We start from the raw sequence: 27,117 nt of genomic DNA on the forward strand, positions 1-27,117 counted from the left end.
GCACTGTCCGCCCGTCCGTCCGTCCGTGCGTCCGTGTGTGCGTTTTTTAACATTATGTTCCCTTTCTTTGGAGAGTGGAATATAACATCTTCATCTACAATGCACCTACATCGTTAATTATGCCTCTTTTGGTTTTGTTTGTGTAGTATTTACACGGTCATGTTTTGTGTGTTTTAAATATCGAGCTATTTATGTAAGAGAATCACATGACGATCATTACTTTATTAACAATGTCCTTTATTTCTGGAGCGTGGGCGGAATAACGAGTGTATGTAAACAATTTGTCCGGTAAAACTCTTCATGTTTTTTACCACTACATTCCAACAAGGCGATGCCCCAGTGTCTTCCTTTATTTATTTGTTATGTCTTCGTCGTTTGTATGTTTAACTTCCTTTATGTAATTTTTGTTTGTATATATCAGTTATACACACGTCTATAGGTTTCTGTTTAAAAGGGATGCGTTATTTGCTACTAAATCTTTGTCTTTGTATTTGTCCATTTCTTGTACAGATGCCCTGCTAATGTTTTAGTATAAAGTTGTAAGTGCTAAACTGTGCTACCCTAACGAGGGGGGTACCGACCAAGTAAGCAATACATCTTTGATGGCGGTGTTTGTGGTCAGACAATGAAAGATTATAGCGTTAGATGTTTGTCTATCTTTTTGTGACTTTTTAAAAGTTAGGTTGATGTAAAATAAATAAAGTCATATGGTCGCAAAGTTTTGTTTTGAAACTTTGATATGTTACCAATAGAATAGTGTTAACGGAAGTCACATTTTAAAAATGTTTTGTTTAGTTCTAAAGATACAGTATAATTGATAAAATGGCAAGTGTTGTGTTGGAGTTTAGTGTTGACCAAGCAGGCACCGTTTCGAAGACATTTTCGACCACGAATTAGTTCATCATGTGGTTCATATCAGCACGTGGATCTCCGACGGCCACTTTTAACAACGAAGATACATAAATGTTACGACCATTATCATTGTTGGGTTTGTTAGTTACCATCCATGGAAATACTAGTATGTTTGGTCAGTGTGATAAATTGGGGTCGGGTCGTTAGCCGGCTGCCCATAATTACCTTACTGACCGCAAAATGTTCCGTTCATGAGTAATGTCATTAGATCGCATTCTCATCTACATGTTTCAAGTGTATATGTAACACAATCATTGCTGGTGTTGATTCAGGTTCAATCGCCAACAGGTGATTGTACCGGAAAATGAGCGGGTAAATACATGTAATGCTCATTGTAGTATATATTTGCAAGAAATCAACAACGTTTAATGTCTGTACGTTTGTGCCATGACATGATAAAAGACATTCAACATAGTTGTGATGATTTTCAAAAAAAAAATAAAATAAATAAAATTTGTCAGTCGTGCACATCTTTACGCACAAGATACATCGAATTCTTTCCCCTGGACTACTACTCAATGTTTGTGACTACTGAATGTGTATTATGCAAGTATTTTAAACATAAGATGCCCAGTTCGTATTTAATAATTGTGTATATTTGCCGCTTCTAATATATATTCTTCAAATTATTCATGTCTTCTCCAGACAAACTATCTATTGTCACTTATTAACTACTTCTTCCATAACGTACTGCCTCTTGTATCCTTAGCCTGCTCTTTCTCTGTATTAATCCTCCGCGCACGTGCTAGTGCCATATTCAACTTATCTACCTTTTTCTCGAGGACTTGCAGTTTCGCATGTTCGGATAAATCCTTAGAAGCTGAGACCATGTTACTACTTAATGGATTATCGTTCGCTACTAGCTCTATGCAGCACATTTCGTGAAGGTCTTTTAATTGGTATTTGTCGGCAAGACCAAGGTGGCGGATTGTTTCGTCTGTTGGTACGCAGCCTGCTCTGCGACCCCTCCTCTTTTTGAGAAACGACTCGGTGACGGTCCGTTCTGATGCCTTCTTCAGAGGGGCAATATCGTACTCTTCCGCTATAGGGAGCAATCGAAAAGCATCCTCATCTGTAAAATAAGGGTTGACTATGACAGATTAGTCATTTATAATAACGATTTCTTTGTTCCTAGGAAAGTTGACCTCTAAATAAACGATTGAGAAAATGTTTTCAACATGCGTGGACAAAAACTAACGTCAGAAAATAAGTGATTTTACCGCAACCACCGACTTAATAGTAAAAGAGCATTTCTATCATGCTGCTAAAAAATGAGACATTATTCTATTGTGGTTCTAAATCAACAGGCCTGGAAATATGAAAAAATCCAGGTGAAATAGATGTATGTGTAAAAAGGATGGAGGGAAATAGCTTTTAACCCAATAAATCAAACTCTTCCAGTACGAAATAATAACTTTCCAAATGTGACTCTTTTTTTGAGTGGGGCAGTCTTTTTAAGAAAAGTCAAACTGCACGCAGGAGCTGCTTCCCTTCAACTTCAGAAATCTCTACCTATATGTAAGGGAAATCACTTCGTAGAAGATTAAAGAAAAGAACTATTATTTTATTAGTTTGATAAACTTATTTCTAAAGCATCAACTTCAAATACTTATGCGGCATTATCATTAATTTAACACATTTAAATGCACAGCAACCGAAAATTGCTTTTATAAAATATTCACCGAAAACATACCATGTGCTGTAAGTTACGCATAATGCCACTTTAATATTCTTTCACCTATGGCTATGCCAGAGCTTTTACAAATAACTAGCGGATAAACTATAACGTATAAAAATATTATAATTAGTTCATATGTTAGGTACAGATATTTAATAATATATTCCTTATTAAACAAGTTAAAGCATAGTAAAAGTTCCTTCTAGGGCACATCAATATGAATATATAATGATCATCTTGTAAAATTTTGGTTGTAATGTCTGTTTTAAATATTGGTCATCAGCGTGTGGAATCCCAGGGATCTCAAGGACAATATACCATTATATCTTATTGACAAATATCTTCGCTTTATTTTTTCTTTTTATTATCCTATTGTAGTGATTTGATGCGCTTAACAGTCTACGTCCCTGCACACAAAAAAGTTACGGTAGTCATTGATCACACGGGTGGTAAACGCGCAATCCAATTCCCACTGGAATACGCTTAAAATGGGTTGCGCGACATCCGGTGCTGGTGTTGCGCGTAAAAAAGACGAAATTGAGGTATGTGAAGCTATGATTTTGCTTAGTATGAGACAGGAATAATTTTTCTCGAAAAAAGCAAAATGCTATTCGACACAAATATGATAATACATCGTATATGTACGTTACGATTCGGCTCTATTATCACAAAAACTCTGGCGACACAAGGCGGTGGAAAAGTATGAAATCAACAAAAATGGCAGTGTCTGACCTCATATGCCTAATCTTAGGACATCTGATGCTTTTTATGATAACTCAACTGTTATAAAGTAACGGATATCAAAATTATTTGCTTGAAATCCTGCTTACGGGGACATAATTGACAAAAAATCATAGGGAATGGGGTTGCGCACCGGGAATGGAGTTGCTCGTATACATCATAATGCATATAATGTATACGCGCAACTCCATTTCCTGGGCGCAACCACATTCTCGATTATATTTTGCCAATCTTTCCCCCAAAAGCAACATTTCATTCAAGCCTATGTAATATTCATGACTGTTTTACAGGTGTTTGATCTTTAGAAGCGCCACATTTCTAGAAAGAAGGCACAAGAGTTAGAAACTTTGCATTTTTCATGATTCCATACTTTTTTGACGGTTCTAGCCAGCAGAGTTTTCGTGATAACAGGGCTGATTCTTAAATTAATAAGTTGGTATTGCACACATAATTATGATCTTTATTCATGTTTGTGTAGAATAGCATTTTGCTTTTTTTTCTAAAACACTCGTAAATGTGGCATTATTTACAAAAACAAAAACCCACCTACCTCGATTTTTTATATATTGATGCGCAACACCAGCACTGGACGTCGCGCAACCCATTTTAAGCGTATTCCCAGTCTGAATTGGATTGCGCGTTTAACACCCGTGACGTAATTCACGGCTATAATTTAGTAGTATCTTTCCGAAATCTCGTGAATGAGACATCCGGTCGTTCGAAGCGTGAATTTGTTGCGCACAATGAGAGGGTCGCTATGGGGTTTGTTTTCACATAATGTCCGTGCATTCGAAGGTCACGACGTATGTTAACCTTTGTGATAAATAAGATGTTTTGGCATGTTTCAACAACACCGCTTTTCCATCCTCAGGTTTAGTAATATGTAATCCGCGGAGCGCGATCAGCCAGAGAGTCGCCTCAATTAGGAAAGCATAATTTTAACGTCAGAGGTTATTTCTAAGGTCAACTAGTTTGATTGGCCAGCTTGTAATTACAACAGTTTGCGAGGTCAGTTGCGAGGTCAAATGTGACTTACCAATTCTAAATGTTCTTTCTCAATAGAAGGAACAATAAATATCCTTCTATGGAGTGGACTTTTAAAAAAAACATAGACATTCCTGACTCCTGGAAGGGGAAATGTCTCGATACCCTCAGCTCCTCTAGATCTCAATATCAATATACCTACTCACTTATTAACTGTGACACCAACATTAAATCGCCCTTATTTGATGTACACACGTATTGAGTGTACAATATACTGACTAAAGGTTAGGGTTAGGTTTAAGAGTGTACATTCAAAACAAGGATAAATATAAAACAGGGAATGCCACGTTCCAAAAACGCAGCTTTCCCAACACGAAACCCACAGCCCGCAGATGTGCACACTTTAATACACTCACTTAAAAAGCAAACACACGAAGACAAAACAAACAAATAAAGGAACACAGCGGGGCACCATCTTGGAACGGTCAGTGGCAAAAACACCTGTAGGGAGCTTAAACCGGTATATCGTGCGGATCCAACCTCACTCTTGCCGCCACCATGTTCCAACGTCATGGGACAGTGTAAATAAAGGTAGTTCCCACCAGGTGAATCTCTTACACACGCAATGGAAACAAAAGGCATGGCATGTCAAACACAAAAATGCTCCTGTATTAAAAAGAAAACCTTAAGAACCAAAACTGTATAACTCAATACCTTTGCAGAGAGCAGTGCATCAAGAGAAACACCCTTAAGGGTCCGGCGAACCAGACCAATAGACAGAAATCAAAACAGTTCAGTCAAGGGGGATTTAATAACTGCTTATTATAGAGTCCTCCCACTCTTCCTTCAGACACAGTCAAAGACGGAAGCGTAGTGGCCTCACTATAAACGAGTTGAACACTAAACATGAGGTGTGTCTCAAAACAGCTGTGTCGTAACCTCTTTTGATAAACGTTCTATACTTTTACCAAATACAGTTGGAAAATTACCACGACTCATAATCTTACGAAGTTTGTAAATCAAATCCCCATTAAAATCGGGTTTTGAAATATTTTCTCGCAAAAGTATCTTTAAATTACAATTGATTTTTAAAACCAAATTAGAATTATGATAGTAGAATTTAGCCAAATATTTACGCAATTTGTAATAACGTTAGCCTTGCAGAAGAAGTTTATTGTAATATATTGATTACATTCATTGAAATCCTCAACATGACTACACGCTCTGGCAAACCGAATTAATTGAGAAATATATATCCCATAACATGTAGCCCGAGGTACATCCCCATACAAATGGGAAAAAAATTACAATACTAAAATTAAAATCATCATTTTTTCATACATTTTGGTATGTATATTGACATAAAAAGAGAGATGTAAATATAAAAAGAAGCAGGAGTATCCGAATCGTTAATTTTATATAACTGGAGGTCCCGGGGAAAGATAGTATCCACCAATTGAGCAAAAAAACGGATTATCCCTATTAAGAATATCATACAGATAGCGCGATGTATTATTAAAAGCAATAATAATGTCTGCCTGCGTATCTGGAGAAAGGCTCAACATAAAGTATCTTGAAATCATAACAATATAAAAACAAATCTGCAACAAAGGGTGCACATTTTTCCCCACGGGAATACCAAGTACTTGTCTGAAAACTGCATTCCCAAATCTGACGTAAATGTTGTTCAATAAAAAGGAAAGGGCTTTACAAACTTCGTCACAGGTCCACATTGTATAATGTTTAATAATACAGCTAGTAAAGAATGCGTGCATTCACTTAATGCGGGAGAATTAATGCTGAACTTACCTGTGAGGTCGTAAGGTACTCGAGGGTCAATGAATGACAACAGCGCGCATACGTCTCCAAAGGTATGATGCGAAAGGTCAAGGTCTTTACTAGCAGCAGTTTTGCCCTTTCCTTTACCGACATTGTCGTCAGATAGCACCTGCATAAATTTTGATGAATTGTACGAGAGTAAACAGCTATTAGAATATAGTTGTTTGTCTCCGACCTGTAAAATGAACAGAAAGAACTTGAAAATAAATTGTCTCAAACCCGTGAAATGAACGGAAAGTACCAAAACAAACAAGTTCATTTTGACAGCTCAATGAACATTAAAATAAGTTGTCTCAAACCTACGAAAAGGACGAACAATATGTAAATAAGTCCAAACCTACAAAATGATCGGAAAGTATACAAACAAGTTTAATTAAAAATATTTAAAGAACGTACAAGTAAAAACAATTTCTTAGTGGTGTATTACAGAAGGCCGGTGCGCTATGCTAGATGCCAAATGCTAATTTTTTATTACCAAATTCTTAATACTAAATAGTAACTGCAAAATATTAAATGCAAAATGCAATGAATGTCATATGCTCGTTACTTAGAGCTTATTCGGAAAAGGACGCAAATTAGCACAGTGCTATAGGAAAGGAAGAATCATTCTTTTTATGTTCGTTGGCCTCGAATCGATTGTCTCCCTAAAACAATTTAACATTCATACGGCCGGTAGAGCATGCAGTTGCTTTATATCATACCGACAGCTCATGAAATGAAGTTATCAAACCTATATAAAAAGATACAGATTTATTCTCTTTAAAATTTTAAAAAGAATGACAACTTGCATTTGGTTTTCAACATACGGCATTAATCATTTTACATGTAGCGCTTATTTTGACTGGTGCAATATGTTTCTCTACACAATCACCGTGTATATCCAGTAACACAAACATTCGCAAATAACAGATCATTCGCGCAAAATATAACACTAGAATGCGCAAATAAATGGCGGAAATCACCGCAGAAAGTACACACGTTGAGTAAACTGGCCAATGTCCTTTGTACTAATCAGTATGGAAATAATTGAATACGTGCAAACGGCTGAGAAAACATTGTGTTTCAATCGGCAATAAGTAGATGCTCCAGAAAACCATTGCTTTTTAAGATTATTCGTGAGAATGACGATCTGGGAACCGTTTTGAAGGTGAATTTTGTGTTTCGTCAGCCTTCATTGATACAGTAATGCATATTTTACCTCATTTTATTGACAGTCTGGTGGTTAATTACATGAGTCGAACGACTTGTGACATTTAATAATGAAAGGGAATAGATAAAATGTGTTCCATGCACTTTTTATGAGGTAACACCGATATGTGGGAATGAAGGATCAGCGTAACACCAAAAATAGAAATTTTGAATATCAAAATATTGAATTTTTACAGGTTATCGTCATCAAATTTCGGCAAAGTAGTAGCTTTAACTTGAGTAAGCCATATGCTTAAAGTATCTTTATTCATGTGAAGTACGACTGTATATTTTAGACGCAATTTGAGATGGTTTGATTTATTACTATTGTTGTATCAGGGTTGTTGTGTCCTTCCAAGGAAGTAGGTATGTCGATAACATTATCCGGAAATATGTTTGCAGTCTTTCCTGCATACAGACACAGTGGCTGACTGAATTCTAAATTCATCATTTGTTAAGACTAATAGCTAATGGTCCGGGGGCTAAGAGGACACATTTTCACCGTTTTTATACTTTTCGCCGAATGTATTTTTAAAATAATAGTTCACAGTTGTAAACTTCGAAAACGAAAGTTGAATGTTTTCTTTTGGCAATTCTATAGCTGATTTGTGGGCCGCTAGCTACAGTTTCACTCCATATTTTGAAATGAACTTTTTGTTTAGATTTTGTGAAACAAACACAATATAGATGTATGGCGGAAAATAGGTCTATAAAGAAAGTACTGAAGGGACTAAATTTTACATGAAACAAAGAAATAACATTGATTTCACTTTCAGATCTGTTATAAGACTGGGTTGGCCGGCATTTCCCAGGGAATTTCCGGCGGTTTTTTCAGGGAATTCACGTCCTGGGAAATACTCTTAAAATTGCAAGAAATGGGAAACAGTGGAAAATATTGCAAAATGACTCCAAATTGAAAATGCTGTTTATTGTGACAAGATCAAATATCTTAGTGATAATTTACATTTAAACGAGCACCGGCATGCGAAAAATACTGTATATGTATAAGTACTTAGCTCATTATTCAACATAGTTCACTTTTGAGAAAATGGACTCATTTTTACATAGTTCAACCATCATAAGACTCGATGATATCTAAAAACATTCGTGCAGAATCCATAGGTTGCATTTTCACCCCTATCAAATGATAAAATTCTGTCTGAGTTAAAACTGTGTACATGTATTTAAATTTCATTAGTATAAAACATAATTGAATAAATGTTAGGGCTGAATTTCATGTTTTCTTGAATTGATTTTATCTTTCACTCAAAATGACCATATTGAATAATGTAATATTTATTTTGAGTCAACACAACTAGAACTGGTGAACATAAGCACTTACAGTTTTACAACCGTCCATGATAAATAGTAGTATTAATATAAAAAGTATAATAGGCTGTAAAAAAAGAAGTGTAAGAATGATCTGACTTGAAATAGCAGTCAGCTGACACAACTTTCAGACACTTTACTCTTTATTCAAATGCTAATGAAATATGTATGGATGTCAACAATGGGCTGATAGAGATTTTCAGCTTACTTCGACGCGTACTGCGGACCATGGACTGCGAACTTACTATAGGGGTTTTCTCAAACTGTATAATTATACGTCTTTTTATGCAAAACTGAACAGCGGCATATTTAGCATGTAATACTATCCGAGAAAAGACAGTTATAAGATTTATTAATATCCTTTGTATTGTATATATGAATAACCGATATACATGTATTTTGTCTTACAAGCATTCTTAACAGCATGGGCGCATTTTAAAAAATATCCTTTTATCTTTTGTATCTTTTTTTTATTAATGTATCTATTCAAATCTTTCGACTACCGTATTTATAAACAAGACATCGCAAACTTATTCGTTTTATGCCCCTCTTCGAGAAGTTCCCCAAAGCCGAGTATCTACACATACCATATGTATGCATGTGTACGAAAAGGTACCCGACTAAGAAGGCTTTGTCAATAATGGTAAAGGTTAGTCTCGATTACTAAGCTGGTTGTATCAAATGACCACACAGAATTGCTCAAATGGTGTCAAAAATATAATTTCGTTGACAATTCTATGCATGCACTGATTATAAAACATTTTTAATATGATCTGAATTTGACCTTGGACACGTCCCATGCCTAATGTTCACGAAACAAATTTCGGTCTCCGCTAGGTTTTAGATCGACATTTTCACAGCCAGTTTTAATAGTACTTAAAGATTAAATTCCTGTTGAAACTGATAATCCATACTGAGTAGTCACTTTAAGATAGTAAATTTAAAACAACTTTTAACATGCAACTCTGATATCAGATTATGAAAATACGAAGTGGCTATTTCCTTTGTTTATTTCCAAATATGCTGATACACGACTAATTCAGCATGTTTTAGCTAAAATATGGTAATGTATTGGATCTCGTTTCGACGGGGTTGAAAGATACATGTATGAGAACTTCCTGTATGTTTAGACAAAGTGTTGAACTAAATCATTCAAGATATTTCAGTAAAACTTCTATTTTATCTAACATTAGATACAATTACCAAAATTAATGAAAAACAATAACCTTTTTCGTTCAGAAGTCTACGAGAACACGGTATTTATACTGTGCAACAAAAATTAAACGGACTTTCATTTCATTTAGAATACTTTATTGTTATTTTTTTTTTCACAATAATATTTTGTACCGCATTTTTTCTTATTTTGTTGCTAGGAAAAACTAGTCTAGGAATTGTATGGACGGACACATATTAAAACCAGGAATGGCCGTTATCTTCAAATCCATGTATGCATGAACATATTAAGCTAAGGTATTATAGTAAAGTAGGTTCGAAACTTCACATGTCATGTCGTTCGATTCGCGTGGAGGTTAAGTAAAGCCAGAAATATCTCAAAACATAAAAACAAAATGCTAAAGCATACGGATAATTGAAGATCCTGCTTAACGCAAGCTTTAAGTAAAATGCGACAGAGTATTTAGATGACATCTGAATATTGCGATTCCGTGTTTTAAATGTAGCCTGTTCACTGTCCATATATTTTCAAACGCGGATATTGCATAAAAGCAGATAATTATATCACAATACACTAATTTGTACAACGAAGGCAAAGGTTACTACACATATAGGTAAAAGAATCATATATACCCTAAGTATGTTTTCTTTTTTGCGAACCTTTAAATATTTTGAGAAAACCCCTACTGTAAGTGCGCAGTCCGCTGTCCGCAGTCCGCGTCAAAGTAAGTTGAAAATCTCTGATAAGACATATGTCATACCTAGTTGAAAGTTTTGAGAAATGAATTACTAAAGTAATACAAACAGGTGCTATTAAGGTGTTTGTAGCATGTGATCTTTTCAACCAGTCAGTACCAGATGCAATGCATTACTGATCACTGTCAAAAGTCATAGCAAAGTAAGTATATCTATCCTAAGCGTTAGACTAACTGAGGAATACGGGCACAGGCCTATTCAACATCGCAGCATGATTTTTTTTTATTTCGAACGATTATAATTTTCTTGACAATTTGTTAATATCATGTTTTATTACTATTTTACCTATATGTAGTTGAGCCGGACTGAAAGAGTTCAGAGATTTTTCTCTATGTTAGCAGTTGCTTATCTGAGAGTAGCATTTATAAAATAAATTTTATATGATATTGTTCAGGTATGTAGTGTTGTGTTATACATTTTAGCTCGACTTTTTTCGGTGTGTCTACTACTGTAAGTACAGTGTTACATGTAAAAAAAAGTTAAATTAAGCATCTGCATAAATGTTAACACAGGAAGGCTTTGTCAGTGGGCTGTAGGCAGGAAAGACTGCAAAAAATATATCTGGATAATGTTATCGACATACCCCTGCTTGGAAGGACGTCACAACCCTGGCACAACAATAGTAATGAATTAAACCATTTCAAATGTCATCTAAGATATGACAATCGTACTTCACACGAATATAGAAATCTTAAGCATCTGGCTTACTCAAGTTAAAGCTACTACTTTGCCGAAATCTGATGACGATAACCTGTAAAAATCCAGTATTTTGATATTCAAAATTTCCATTTTTGGTGTTACGCTGATCCTTTCTCATATCTCGGTGTTACCTCATAAAAAGTGCTTGGAACACATTTTATCTATTCCCTTTCATTATTAAATGTCACAAGTCGTTCGACTCATATAAATAGTCACCAGACTGCCTACGAAATAAGGTAAAATGTGCATTACTGTATCAATGAAAGCTGACGAAACACAAAATTCGCCTTCAAAACGGTTCCCAGATCGTCATTCTCACGAATGATCTTGAAAAGCAATGGTTTTCTGGAGCATCTACATATTGCCGATTGAAACACACTGTTTTCTCAGCCGTATGCACGTACTGAATTTTGCACCGTGTGCACCTTCTCCAGCGATTTCCGCCATTTATTTGCGCATTCTAGTGTTATATTTTGCGTGAATGATCTGTTATTTGCGCATGTTGGTGTTACTGGATATACACGATGACAATGCAAGACAATAGTATACACAGTCTCAAGGATGGTCTATACAGAGGAAAAGTCATTTAGTACAGTGTTGAATTTGAAAGTCGTAGCATCTTGGACAATCTGTGTTACAGGCTCTAAAAGTACACCCTATGTCATGCATTAAAACAACAAATCAAGTTAATAGAAATGATAGGAACCTATTAAAATACGTATTCACTAATATGGAATCCAGCCTAATAAATCTGCTCCTAAAACAACTTGGTACACTAAGGCAATCAGGAAATCAGTCTGACAAACAATGACAATCAGCAATTAGGACATCAGTCTGATAGACTATGACATTAAGCCATAAGAGACTATGACATTCAGCAATAAGGATATTGGTCTGATAAACTATGACATTCAGCAATTAGGATATCGGTTTGATAAAAATATGACATTCAGCAATTAGGATATCGGTCTGATAAAGTATGACATTCACCTTAAGGATGTCGGTCTGATAGACTATGACATTCGGCAATAAGGATATCGGTCTGATAAACTATGACATTCACCTTAAGGATATCAGTCTGATGGACTATGACACTAACCCATAGGAGACTATGACATTCAGCAATAAGGATATCGGTCTAATAAACTATGACATTCGGCAATTAGGATATCAGTCTGACAGACTATGACACTAAGCCATAGGAGACTATGACATTCAGCAATAAGGATATCGGTCTGAAAACTATGACATTCACCTTAAGGATATCAGTCTGATAGACTATGACACTAAGCCATAGGAGACTATGACATTCAGCAATAAGGATATCGGTCTGAAAACTATGACATTCAGCAATTAGGGTATCGGTCTGATAAACTATGACATTCAACAATCACGATATCAGTCTGATAGACTATGACACTAAGCCATAGGAAACCAATCTGATGGACTAAGAAATTCAGCAATAAGGAAAACAGTCTGATGGTCTATGACATTCAGCAATTATGATATCAGCCTGACAGCCTATGACATTAGCAATAAGGTTGCCATTCTGATAAACTATGGCATTAGCAATAAGGATGTCAGTCTGACAGACTATGACATAGCACTTAGGTTGTCAGTCTGACAGACTATGACATCAGCACTTAGGATGTCAGTCGGAGAGACTATGACATTAGCAATTAGGATGTCAGTCTGATAGACTATGACATTAGCAATTAAGATGTCAGTCTGAGAGACTATGACATTAGCAATTAAGATGTCAGTCTGAGAGACTATGACATTTGCAATTAGGATGTAAGTCTGAGAGACTATGACATTAGCAATTAGGATGTCAGTCTGAGAGACTATGACATTAGCAACTAGGATGTCAGTCTGACAGACTATGACATTAGCAATTAGGATGTCAGTGTGATACACTATGACATTAGCAATTAGGATGTCAGTCTGATCTCATAGGCTATGACATTAGCAATTAGGTTGTCAGTCTGACGGACTATGATATATAGCAACATGCGTCTTAGAGACGATGACATTCAACAATTAGGAAATCAGTCCCAAATACTGTGACAGTCAGCAGTTAGGAAATCTAGTACGATATCGCGATGAATTGCGTTTAGGGAAGTTTTGACCTTTGACGCGGCTGACCTATTGATTATGTATTCTTTTCTTTGCTTCGTCTTGACTCTGCCTACATGATATTTTGTAATTCAGTATCACACTATACTCACACTGTGTTGGTGACTAAAGTTTCATATTTCTGGAAAGCAATTGTGGCGTAGTTGGTAAAACTTTACGTATCCTAAAAACTCATTTACATTCTTATCAGTATCGAATAGAACTTAAAAACCAAGTAGATCTTTGTGTTACACATCGCCCAATGCAAACAAAAATGAGAATGATATATAGTCAGTTTTGATTGGCAATATTTATGATAAAATATAATGCTTCTTGATTTGTAGTGGTTTTATTATGATGAATAAATTTTCGCAGATTAATTTTTTCATGAAATGAAACATGATTTGTATTTAGCCTTATGCCATTCAATGTAAAAATTATTTTCGCCTATCAGATTGATATGAATGGAAAATATTAAATTACGTATAGAAAATATTCACCTTATATACTAATCGTACAAAAAAGAGTGAAGTGTTTGGTTCGATTAAAACTTCATGCGATACATTTTATATCGGTGGGTTTGAATAAATAACACATGAACTTAAATCATATTAATTTGTTTAACCGTTTTAATGCAAAAAATATCTCCACGCACTGGAAATTACCTCACAATATTTCTAGAAAATAAGTGCATTCAAGTCAAATTCTATTAATGGTTTTAGAAGCTTAATTTCATTTGCCTTGAATGATGATAGTGACTATACCGAGTTCGTTAATCTAGTAAGATAATTGTGTATAATTGTATTCATTTTTGTTTGTATATTCAAGTATTTGTCTTGAAAGGTGGTTGTTTATATGCGGAATTCATTTGCCGTAAACTGTGTGAGGGCTTTGAAAGATAATTTAACTCAGTAAGGAGTATATTTGTCTCGAAGTGATTGTGTATACTAGTATTATGACGTTATTTGACTTGAACTGAGAGTGTTTCTTTTTATAAGAATTAAGTTCTATTTTGCCTTTATACGGGTTTAAACCATATTGGGACTTCCTGTAAATGCATGAATCGCGATAGCGATTCTTGGAGGATGATTTGCAAGAAGTCCCAATAATGTGATTTATACCTGTATAAACGTACAAAAATCGCAGTCAGTTCATATATTTACATTTATACAATAGCTTGCTATAAAAAATAAGTGGTTTGTTTTCCCTGAAAAGTAGAAAATCAAAGTAAATGTCAGTATATCGATCTTTTCAATGCCACGTTCAGTTGTAATTCATCTTCCGATAAAAATATAGTTCCTGGTTTTTATTTAGAATATCTTTAAATCTAATGAAAAAGTACATAGTGTCGTGTAGATTCAATTTTGATCTTTACAGTGGGAAAAAGAAATAGTTAAAGATATAATTCACTATTCTTTTTTGTAATTCTGGTGTCTAATTTTGAAATAATTGTGTTCATCCTTGAATCCTTGATAACGCTTTTTTCTCTCAATACAAAATATATAGTGACTGTAATTTTTTTATGTATTCAATTGCATTGAAAGATGATTGATTATTTAAGGAAGTTACTTGCCTAAATGTTAATTCAGTATATACAGTGTTTATTTGCCTTAGTGTTTGCATTTTTGTTTTCATTGAAATATAATTCCTTATGCTTATATTGCATTTCATTTGCCTTGAAAGATAATTGTGCACACGCATTTATACTTTCCTTGGTGGGTAATTTATATAAATGCATTAGTAAACCATGTGTACATTAGTGGTCGAATTTTTTTTAGATATTTGGGGTTCCTTGAAAATGTATTAAATTTATTTTAAAGAGGTAATACTCTGCGAAATCAATATGCACTTTCATGTACCTAAAACAACAGATGCAAATATATGGCTACGTCTATAAATATATGGCTACGTCTATAGATCCAGCCCGCCCGCTTAGCTCAGTAGGTAAGAGCGTTGGTCTACGGATCTCGGGGTCGCGAGTTCGATACTCGGGCGGGGCCTATGTTCTCCGTGACTATTTCATAAACGACATTGTGTCTGAAATCATTAGTCCTCCACCTCTGATTCATGTGGAGAAGTTGGTAGTTACTTGCGGAGAACAGGTTTGTACTGGTACAGAATCCAGGAATACTGGTTAGGTTATCTGCCCGCCGTTACATGACTGAAATACTGTTGAAAAACGGCGTTAAACCCCAAAACAAACAAACAAACGTCTATAGATCCATAATTTGTGTGAGCCATTATATTTGGAGGCAGATTTGAACTTGGCAGGCACGGTCTATTCTTTAGCAACATAACAGTAAGTGTCTTTAACCTGTTTTTTTCTCCTAAAACTCACCGACATAGACACTTTTCTTAGCAGAGTTTTGCACCCTAAGTGTTGATCTATATGAAAACATCAATTATTAGTACCATAGGATAATTTGTGTATGGAAAGAATAGTGGAACCACTATCTTACCCTTGCATGATCGTAAATGGTGGCTAACAGGGTCTGAACGTTCAGTTTTGCCGTATCTTCGTGCTTCCAGCAGATATAAAAATTTTGATTTAATACCTCTTCCCCCCCCCCCCACCCCACCACCACCATGTAAATGAGATGTGAAAGTAAAATTTTTAGTTATGGTTAGTGTCATACTACCTGTCCTATACCGGTGCTCTGTAATCAACATTCATTGTATTAATCGATAAAATTAATAGTTTACTTATCAGTACATGGAAGACTCGTATATAAGCACTTCTTGTTCACATTAACCAATTAAAATTCAGCGTACCACAAGTGTTACATCGTCGAACCGGCCCTTCTCAAAAAATGGAAGCGTCTTATCCGGGCTTTTGCCTCGTTTTGGTTTCCCTCTCGGTTTGCGCTTCGGTTCCGCGCCACGGAAAGACGATATTTCGCTCTGTCTGCGTGGGGAACCAGGCGGACTTGACATATCTGTTGCTGAAAACATTTAAGCAAAAATCTTGGTTAAATGTATCAAACGCCCAATTTTCAATTTTAAGAATAACTTGAGAACAATTATTACAAGATATCTATGTCAGACTACAACAAGCATTGCGTAATGTTTAAAATACTACACATTTATGATACCTTTAAGGTATGATTATGGATTAACAGTAAAACTTTATAAAAAAAAATGACGCTTAAGTACAACTGCAGCTCTAAGTATACTTGAATTTATATATTTCTCTAAATACGAAAAAATAAATATATATTTGATGAAGATTATCTTGATTTAAATCAATATCTAATAATAACATAGTTAAGTGAAAGACATTTTGGGTATATCTTTAAGCCTAAATGCACTGACTATTGATCAACAACCCATGTCAATACACTTTTTGTTTGATACAAAACGTAAAATGATAGAAAATCAATGCCATTTTATCATGTCAAAATAAGTCATTTTTAATTCAAAACATTAACTGGCGTTGCGATTTAAGCGAGTTTTTTTTTTTTTTTTTCCATGTTAATATCTTTTCGAAATTTTCACTTTTAAAAGTAAAACGCATGATATTTTCAAAACTGATTTTCTAAATGACGTAATATTAAAACTTTCAGTACAAATATCATTGTCTACATTATAAGTACGCTTAATTCCTTTTTGTTCAAATGGCAGCTGGAGTAGTATTGATATATCTCTAAACATTTTTTAAAAGGATATATTCAGTTATGTAATCGGCCGTTTAGTAAATAAATTTATCGAAAAAAAATATTATCAAACAACAAATGTATAAAGCATACTCACTGTTGTTTGAAATATATTCCAAATTGTCTTAACAAAATAAAAATGTTTAGAAACAACTTATCTCAATGCTGATCAATAAGAATCAATCACATTTCGTATAGAGGAGATACTGAATAGCAGTGGTTGCTAAGTCCATTGATTTTAGTGTTTATTAAAACCTTGTTTACTTTCAATTCCTCTTTAAATGCAAGTAAATATAATCTCTTTCAGTTATACTTCATTTCAGATTTCGGTCCTACTTCAATTTGAAGTGTCGTCCTCATTTTATGAGTTTATAACGGGTGGATGATGTCGAATGCAAACTATTTCGATTTCAATGAAGCCTATTTAAGCCTAACATCCGATGCACGTAAGGTCCGTATTTTTTCAATACCATCGAACTCTACTTTTATGACTTCAATCAATATTTATTTTTTCCATGCCCTCACATACTGTAATCATAATAAATCATTTAGATATGTTATAAATTATATACAATATGACATAAAGATAATCATACTTTTCACTCGTTTCACAAGTAGTTTGTCGGTAAAACAAAAAAAAAGTACAAAATTATTTGACTGAAACCTTTAGCTCAATATATTTATTGTTCTACTTCAATGTGAGAAATAACATTGACCGTTATACTTGTAATATCAATAATTAAAATGATGATAGTATATTTGAATAATGTAAATAATAGTATGTGACTATAAAACTCATGATGATGATTATGATGATGATGATGATGATGATGATGATGATGACGATGTTGATGATGATAAGGTCGCCATGTGACCTATATTTTTATCGGTGCGACTCCACAAAGAGTCATGATGATGGTGATGATGATGATGATGGAGTGCATTAGCTCAGTTATCACTTAGAGAACACAACGCCCCAAGTTCGATACCCGGGCGAGGCAGTGCTCCCCGTGACATTCCGGCAGAGTCATTACATCTGAGGACAGTTGTCCTTAACCTCAGAGTAGTCAGTCAACTGGAACGTTCGCTAGGTTAACTTACAAACGGTACGTAAATATCTAGTGTTGATGAAATGGTGTTAAACCGATATAAAAAAAAAAACAGCTTGTTTCCTTAAATGCAATAATTTTGTTACCAATTACATATTTTTGTCCAGATGGATATTTGTATGCGATTCGCAGTACTAAACACAATTAACAAACTATTTAAAAAAAAAAGAATTTTGGACATAGATAGTTGATAAAAATTAAAATGTATGATTGGCCTTATATGTAAAAAAATATTACATGAGATTTCCACAGCTGTTTCCTGGACAGATATATGCAGAACGATCCATTTAATTGATATTTACATTGCTGTCACGTTTCTGTTTCAACATTGACGGACTTGTTTGCCTATGCAAAAAAAAAAGATCATTTGTAAAATAGTTTGTAGATATCTCAAACTGCAGTAACATTTGTTTGAAAAGGATTTTAATTAGCCTTTTGTCGAATAGATGAGTGCAGGCGTATCTCCTGAAACCAGGGGCGTTTGCACTGTTTATAATTCAATTATTGATATTGTCGCTATAAAATTTTCTTCAATCTACATTAAAAATGCATTTCTCATATATAAATGATAATTATGTTAATCGCAACATGAATATATTAAATTTTATTTGTTATCGATATATCACAACATTTAAGGCAAAAAGATGTGTAAAATGGGCACTGGTTACTCAATTTGTATCAATCAAAACTGATTTCTGATGCTAACAACACCGTTAAAGGTCTATGCACAAGTAACACCATCCTTAAAATTGACACACACATTTGACTTACTGATTGCAAATTCCTACTTCGACAGCATAGTTTGTCGACATCCACTAAGCTTGCTCCTTAATGAAATGGCATCAAGTTATGGTGCACAAAGACGAAGTGTTTTCTGTCTATTCCTAAAGCTGACTGGCAGCAATTATACAGTCTCTATATTTTGCAAATATATAATGCTCTGTTTAATCGCCGGTCCATAGTTTGTACTATTGACCAGTCTATGTTATGTTATGGGCTAAAATCACATCTGACGTCATGTAATAAAACACGTATTGAATGGTTTGCCGGTATTCGTCGGACCTCGGGCAATAGATTTGACTACTGAGCGGCAAGTCATTCAATATGTGTACGATATAAAATATGAAAGAATAACAACAGGGGTCCAAGGTAACCAGAACTTTAGACACTAGTCACAGAACACAGCTGCGCCACTGTCCAGTTAAACACTCAACTCAATATCAGCTAGTCAGAAGCTTGAGTTATGCAGCCAGCAATGCATGTAATTGTAAAATTGAGATACATACAGTCTGATAAATGTCGCCTGTTTGGCCTTTAAAAATGGTAAAGAAGACTATGCACCAGGTGTTCCAGTTCCTGCAAAATATCTTCTTTTCTTTAGACCAAAAAACTCTCTTGAATAGTTTAAAAGTATGGTGGCGGATCTGTTACATCTTTGACTATCCTCCAAACGTCCAACGATGGAGGAATCGCCCAAATGGGTAACCGATGTATACCATAAGATACACACCTGGCGCTATGTGTATTCTATGTCTGTCAGACCTCGTTCGGGTATATACTACAATTTGACATACAATATTATAACTAATAAGTAACACGAGATATTACTGAGAATTTTTTAATTTATTAAATATATCAAATCTGTAACATTCCAAGGTGGGATGCTCAGTGTTCCGTCACTGCAAATATCTCAAATCATGTAATAATATCACTTAATAATTTTGCGCATGTATGACATAAAGCTGAACACAACTTTGAAAATGAGTATAAACATGATCTATACGTATGAATGGTTATTTATATTGGTCGGGTAGAAAACATTTTTTATATCATGCTGTATGTTTTATAAAAGCAAGTGCATATCTCTTTATTTACCTGCAGTAACAATCAAACGATTAACAATTTGACAAATTCAAAGAACAGGAGATCAATCGCGGTCGATCAACGAAGTTCAATATCTATGTCTCACATTGACTGATAAAGAAACCAAGGGATAAAAGTTTCAATGTCACTCTCCGTATTTCGTTTCACCTTTCTCTGTACCCTGAACTATTTGTGACAGTTAATTAAAGCAGAGCTACTTTTCTACTGTTGTGGTATTATTGTCAAACTATTGTCGGACTGCTGTCAAAAAGAAGCTTTTTGCAATGTATAATGAGCAACAGAGCACTTTTCGAAACGAGGCAGTAGGCCTACATTTGAACGTAAGCACATGTGGCATTTAATGTCATGTTCTAGCACTGGCAGCAAGGTTTGCTTATACTTCAATACTTTCAGCTTAAAATTTGCTTGACATGTGCTATTTGTTGCGCTTTAGGTATTATTGTCCACAAAAGAACTTTCCGTACAACTGTAAAACTCTAAATCAGTTCAACTAGTGTGTAATGTTTTCAACGACAGACATGCTTCTTTGAACGACTCTTGTCAAGTCATTTTCATAAAGTAATCCAGTTTTGATTACTTTCATGTAATCAATATCAGAAAATACGAAACTATTTGTATCACTCTGAATGATTATCGCCCCCTAGCGGTTACTTTATTGTGAGGGAGCACAATTGCGTATGAATTTGGCACGATTGTTTTAACAAACTTGTCAGACATTTTTTTTTTCATATCGTCAATACGAACCACATTCAAAATCTTCTTAAAGGAAGGCATAACACAACAATGGCGTCAAGTGATGGAGTTAATGACCAGATCTTAAAATAGATCTAGTTAAAGAGCAGGTCGTTGAAGCAGCTAACCAAGCCGGTAATACTGGTAGAGTAGTTGGTGGTGGTCCTGACAACCTTCATCCTGTCAGCACGCTCGAAATTAGATTTTACCATCTCGTAGTATTCGCCGTCACTAAGTGTAAACGATTTCAAATGTGGGCATCGCAATCTGAAAAACAAGATCGAATATATCAAATTTGAAAAGGTTTGCAAATGATACATTCTCATTCTATATCAATATGTATCAGCATAAAAGTATGTTGTATATACATGTACTAAAATATTTTTGTATGCTTTAAAGCGGCCTATTCCTTCTTTAGCAAAATTATAACAGATGTGCACGAATATTTCAAAGCTGTATTATTTGAGAACAAAAGTCTGTCATTCTCCTTGGACATACGTTCAAATGTCAACGTTGGTGGCATGAAAGAAGGAGTTGCGTGTTGTCTAATTTTCATTCTGTTTCATAACTTTTTTTCTGTTATTTCTTTCATTAGAACAAATGCATTGCACATGAAGAAGAATTTACGTTTTGTACATTCGTGAGTGTGCCTTATTCTGGAAAGGATCTTTTGGTGCTATCAATATGTAACTCGACCCATATAAGTTGATCCATTTGATGTTAAAACATGTAACTCGGCCAATCTGCAAGGTCAGACAAGGACTTAAATTGGCATATGCAAAAAGTGAATAATATGTGCAAAAGTGACATGAATACTGGTTTGAGCAATTTAAAGCAAGATAGCAAAAATTGGAAATAACTTTTCCTTTGAAGGACCCGCAGCAACTTCTACCCATTTAGCCCATGAACCAAGAGAGGTTGCTCAGTTTCGTTGCAAATTGTTACAGCTTTCTGTTCAACTCCTTAACTAATGTTTTGTAAATGTCTCATGAATTTCTGAAATAAAATATGTTTAAACTAGTTTCGCTACAAATCACAACCTACGAAGGGAACAAACTCCATCAGACATAATTCGTCTTAACTACAATTACCTGATATGATCGACAAATTTGTTGCTCTTGTCGCTGAAGCGTATAGTATCTGGGTCCCACTGTATCTCTAGCCTCATTAGGTAGGGACAATTCTGGGCGAAACCCTCAATCACCTGATCGATATGAACCTTCGTGGTGAGCTTGAGGAACCAGCCGTTAGCGGTACCCAAAACACATACCCTGCAATAAATATGTATACAAGTGTGATCGGTGTCATAAAAGAACATATATCGACTCAGTGTCATAAAAATACATATATAGACTCTGTCATAAAAGAACATAATTATATCGACTCAGTGTACATATATCGACTGTGTCATAACAGTACATATGTAGACTCAGTGTCATAAAAGTACATATGTCGACTTTTCTTCATTAAAAGATAACAAATAAACAAAAATTAAAAAACAAAACAAAAAAAAAACATCTTTTACAACCATTGTACAGATGATATAGATTATGCAGATCAGGTTACATATAATGCTTTATGAAATTTTATTCGCTAATTATATTCAGAAAGCATATAAACCTATATATTTCTGGAAAAGACTTTTAAATCTCTAAATGAATACAAATGAAATGTAAAACAAATCCAATCATTTCAATTATGATTACAGAATGACATATATATATACTATAATAAAGACTAAAAATAGGTCGCTAAAAGAAATAAATTGTTTAACCTAATAAGTGTTTCTTGACAAGTAATTGACAACTTTACTGTGCATACAGCTCTGAGGTTAGCTTAGGTGGAGAAAAATGACTTTTGACATACAAATATCTATCAAATTATCACGAAGAAAACTGTCTTGCTACGAGATCGAACTCATGACCTATTTAACACCACCTGCTTATAAATCTACTTGGACGAGCTTGGTTAGCTTGTTCAAGTTGGTGTCCGTCTTACTGGTCTTAAAACACATCATTAAATCGTCTCTTTAATTCAAAACTAACTTTACAAAATAGGTTAACAAATACAAAAGCAGCCAGACATAAATATCTTTGAAAGTCAAATCGCAAAAGACAATACTTAATCAATCTGGACCAAGTAAAAAGTAACTGTATCATGAAGAAGACTGGTGAATTTATTTGAAAACAGAATTCCGGTAAATTCTTTCCACAGAAGCAAGCAACAATGAATTTCTAATATCTCCTAACGGAAACCAAACCAGGAAAGGCTTGTCCTATACATCAAACGACAACAGACAAGCCGTTTTCTCTATCTATTTAATGTAGTTAACTTGTGATAGCTGTATATCTCAAGCATTCAAAGACCCGTATTGATTTTACGTCGGCATGGAGAGCATTTCTCGGAGAAACTATACGCTGAAGGCAATAAAATAATTCCCGACAAATTTGAAAGCTCCTCATAAATGATGCAGATGTGGTCTCCTAAGGTTAAAGTCTATAGGTCTGTAAGCGTGATTTAAATTCTACGATGAGCTACTGTAGCTGCAGAGGTCAAAGTGGTCGTTTTTACTTAAATATCACCTGGTTATCTGTATTGTTTCTATTTAGCCCAGTATTTTAACAGTTTCGCCTCTGATTCACGTGTTACTGATGGAAAATAAGTATGCAATGGTGCAGAATGCAGGAGTAATTAGCAGTACACTTAACTGACCGCTGTTACATACCATTAAGCTAATTGGTGTTGAAACAATGACTATAACCTCAGAGCAAAGAAACAAACCAATTAAACTTTACTTAAATATAATCTATGGTGTCTAATGCGGTTTAAGATGAATATTTAGGGTATGTTTTGCAAAAAGTTTATTACAAATGTGTCAAACTCGATTTGAACAAACAATTAAAAGAGAGACTTACTTGTAATTAACTCCACAAATATAACAATGTTTAGAATACTTTTTACATATTGCAACCAAAGCTAACCCTGAAAAAATATTGTTATTCTACTTTTAAGTGATCGTTACCTCATTAAGAATATGACTTTAGGGGTCCAACAAAGGGATAAGTATGTTCAGTAATACAAACACACAATGTAAATAGAGAGTTTAATGCGAAAGAGATCTAAGTGCATATAAATAAAGAAGTACTTAGACTTCTTTCGCAGTCGCCTCTGGAAGAATTACCTGATGTTGGGTAGGAAGCCAATCACATTGAGCCAGAAGTTTTCTGTGAGCTTCGGTTTCCCGGACAAGACCAGACCGAGGAGACGGCGTCCATGTAACTGGATAAATTGATAGATAGTATTCTCAGACAATCCTGGTGTGGAACTGATGTCTATGGCACGTAATTGCTTAAACTTCCCACGCTGAACCATTCCGTCCAATATCTAAATAACAGAAAAATATAGGATCTGCATTTTCATAAATACATAGATCAGCGTATAACTAGTAACCCTTTAAAGAGTGGAGACAAATTCCGCGAGCTTTGTAGGGGGTAGAAAGAAATAATGATATATCAGCAAATACCATCCTAGTTCCTGTTAATGTTCTGTTTGTAAACATTCTTTAAGTCTGATCAAATATAAATACAGGAAGACGAATATTTAATCAATTATTAAAAGACAACGCTTCAGTCCGGGTTGTCAGCAAACATTTTGAGATTTAAAGTAAATAATGAGTTGAATTTAAGGTTTCGGCGTTTTTCGCTGTATGTCCCACTAGTTGTCATTTGCGAAAGCAAATCCCCGTTGAAGTTTTGTAGCAATATAAATGGTGTTTCTTACAATCTGTCGTATGTTAACAGTTATCATGGTACATAGACTAGCCACTAGACTGATAATAACTGTATTTCTATATTTTTTTTTTGACGAATTCAATTTCTTATAGATAAAAGCCAGTCTATTTTAGAGATTTTCACACGGGACTGATGTTGAAATTATCATGATATATGATATTGGACATAGGATAGAGACTGGCTCAGTTAGCTACATTCAATCATAAAAATGTAAAAAGATATATCATAGTCTAGGAGCTACTCTACATGGTACATTAAGAAGTAAAAGGTATGAGGCCTCTCGATAGGTATTACAACCTCTTGAGGCAGCTTTTATGAAAAGCTATTAAAACAATCGTTTCAAACGTCAGATTATATTAATGTCTTACAACGCTAGGAACTATAATAATTCTAAAACAATTTTTTTGCATACGATCTTTGATATGTCAAAGAACAGAAGGTCATATTTCCCAGTACCGTGATCTCAGGCGTAAGACAGTGTCTAAATGCGGAAAATTACAAAGTTGCGATGAGCAATCCAGACAACTTAGAGCTACATCGGGTTATATATAGACGACTTGCGAAAATAAAATGTCACTATTGATATTTCAAAATGATCATATTTGTGAGAACTGAAAAGTTCCCGATTGGCAACGTAAACGTAAACGTTCTATTTGCTGCTCTGAGTGCATGTGACTTTTAGAAAATGAATATTATAATCTCCACTACAGCTTTACAATATTGCATACAATCCAACATATACATGCATTTCAAATATCTGATATTGCGTTTTTTTCTCTACATACCAGTAGGCTATATATCTACAAGACTCAAATAACCTGTTTGTTCTTTCATAACTTTTTACTGAACCCTCTAAACTCATGAACAGCGTCAGAGGAAAGATAATTGAGCCGCGCCATGAGAAAACCAACATAGTGCGTTTGCGACCAGCATTAATCCAGACTAGCCTGCGCATCCGCGAAGTCTGGTCAGGATCCATGCTGTTTGCTTTCAAATACTATTGCAATTAGAAAAAAAAATCAGCGAACAGCATGGATCCTGACTAGACTGTGCGGATGCGCAGGCTGGTCTGCATCCATGCTGGTCGCAAACGCACTATGTTGGTTTTCTCATAGCGCGACTCGTATGATGTAACGAAAGAGGAAATTGCTACAGTTGTACGTTGATTGATATATCAACCATACCAGCATAATAACCCTACATCAATAACTTATAAAACTTCGGCACTTGAGAAAAAGCGTAAATATATCTAATAATTAAGCTGTGAATTTTATTAAGCAGAAATAAAGGGGCACACGTATGTAGGAAAACAATCAAAAATTGCAAAAGTTGAAAACACATATACCTCATATTTGTATTGATTCTCTAACACCAGTAGCATGTACTATCAAACAATACGTCAATGAATTTGCTTTACAGACAGGTCAATATAAAGCAAAGCCATATGAAACAAACAGAAGTTGCTAACATGTTTAGCTATTTACGAGAGTAAAAATATGGATGGTAGTAATTATGATATGAAAACATGATTAACAAAAAACTCTGAAGAGATGGATTGAGTATGGTGTAAACCACTAATAACAAAATGTGATAATGACAGAGAAAATCATAGCGAAAAGATATCACTTATGGTTTGAACAACAATGTTACATGCGAACTGAGATTCCACAAACCTTTTCAACGGAATGGTATATACCCAAAAAGCAATATTAATTTCAGTGAAGAATATCAAAATAGTTGAAAAACTCTATGGTTTCATAGTCTGAGATAATACAACAAATCTTATGAGCGAATAACTGCCATGTCTTTGTCCACGGTTTGTGGTCAAAAAAGAAGACAAACCTTGACGAAAAGTGAAGAACTCGAAATGACTTGATCCAACGTGTGTAACAAGAAAACATACTATTAATGTTATCAGAAGACACTTGTACAAGATGAATTAGTATATTCAGTGGTACAAAAAGAAAACTGATTTCAAAGAAGTGTACAGAAATTCCTCCGAATTTTCAATGTTACATGCGCACGGAATTTGAACAAACCTTGTCGGTGAAGAATTCGCAATGTCCTAGACCAAGATAAGTGAAGAACGGTATGCGATTCAAGACATTTTCCAGACAGTCTGACGATAATTCTGTGGATGTCAAGTCTAGCTCGTGAACTTGCGCTGTTTCCCAGGGAACATTTACCATGTTCTCATTCTCTACACCTAAATAAGATATAGAAACAGATGAATTTTGTAACGTCTTTAACCTTAACAGAATATAAAACTGCAATATGAAAGGTTTACGCCTTATTTAAATATTTTCTAGGACATAGATTAGATTTATGAAAATTTGAGATCTACATATAAATCAAACTTTAAAAAACAGGAGTGTTCTGGGATGTTCTACACCTACAGAAGCATTTAAAAGTTGTTGTTACCGTAATGCATGTGTAAGAAAATAATGGATCTTTACCTAAATCAAATGCATAAACAGAAGAAGTTTGAAAAGTTCTAAAACTTCTAAACAAAAGGGGGTTGAAAGTGTCTACAT

General features: G+C 34.7%; 2 protein-coding genes across 11 annotated transcripts in view; both read right to left on the minus strand.

Moving 5' to 3' along the window:
• Nucleotides 1-1,235: 1,235 nt before the first annotated feature.
• On the minus strand, nucleotides 1,236-17,574 carry LOC123546840 (uncharacterized). Of its 2 annotated transcripts, none has more exons than XM_045333444.2 (4): nucleotides 17,332-17,574; nucleotides 16,187-16,356; nucleotides 6,125-6,329; nucleotides 1,236-1,984 (listed from the first exon to the last, which is right to left on the minus strand). In XM_045333444.2, the coding sequence occupies exons 2-4, from the start codon at nucleotides 16,346-16,348 to the stop codon at nucleotides 1,584-1,586; spliced, it is 768 nt and encodes a 255-aa protein (XP_045189379.1). In that variant the 5' UTR covers nucleotides 16,349-16,356; nucleotides 17,332-17,574; the 3' UTR covers nucleotides 1,236-1,583. The 2 variants fall into 2 exon arrangements, with proteins under 2 accessions (XP_045189379.1, XP_045189378.1); XM_045333443.2 differs by having other exon boundaries at nucleotides 17,165-17,572.
• Nucleotides 17,575-19,778: 2,204 nt separating this feature from the next.
• The window catches only part of LOC123546841 (F-box/LRR-repeat protein 7-like), a 63,387-nt gene continuing 56,048 nt past the window's right edge, over nucleotides 19,779-27,117 (minus strand). For all 9 annotated transcript variants that reach the window (XM_045333453.2, XM_045333452.2, XM_045333445.2 and 6 more), the window contains exons 4-7: nucleotides 26,623-26,789; nucleotides 23,974-24,176; nucleotides 21,884-22,063; nucleotides 19,779-21,059 (exon numbers count right to left, since the gene is read on the minus strand). In XM_045333453.2, coding sequence (XP_045189388.1) covers nucleotides 20,888-21,059; nucleotides 21,884-22,063; nucleotides 23,974-24,176; nucleotides 26,623-26,789 — 722 coding nt within the window. In that variant the 3' untranslated portion in view covers nucleotides 19,779-20,887. The remainder of the gene's footprint in view (nucleotides 21,060-21,883; nucleotides 22,064-23,973; nucleotides 24,177-26,622; nucleotides 26,790-27,117) is intronic.

Source organism: Mercenaria mercenaria, chromosome 9 (genome assembly GCF_021730395.1).
Source record: "Mercenaria mercenaria strain notata chromosome 9, MADL_Memer_1, whole genome shotgun sequence".
Taxonomy (NCBI): domain Eukaryota; kingdom Metazoa; phylum Mollusca; class Bivalvia; order Venerida; family Veneridae; genus Mercenaria; species Mercenaria mercenaria.

Bases quoted from the DNA above. Each gene is read 5' to 3' on its own strand.
- LOC123546840 (XM_045333444.2), bottom strand. From the start codon at position 16,348: ATGTCAAGTCCGCCTGGTTCCCCACGCAGACAGAGCGAAATATCGTCT. The intron at 6,330-16,186 runs GTACGCTGAATT...TTCATTTTACAG, and splicing joins TCGACGATGTAACACTTGTG to GTCGGAGACAAACAACTATA. The intron at 1,985-6,124 runs GTAAGTTCAGCA...CTTATTTTACAG, and splicing joins AGTACCTTACGACCTCACAG to ATGAGGATGCTTTTCGATTG.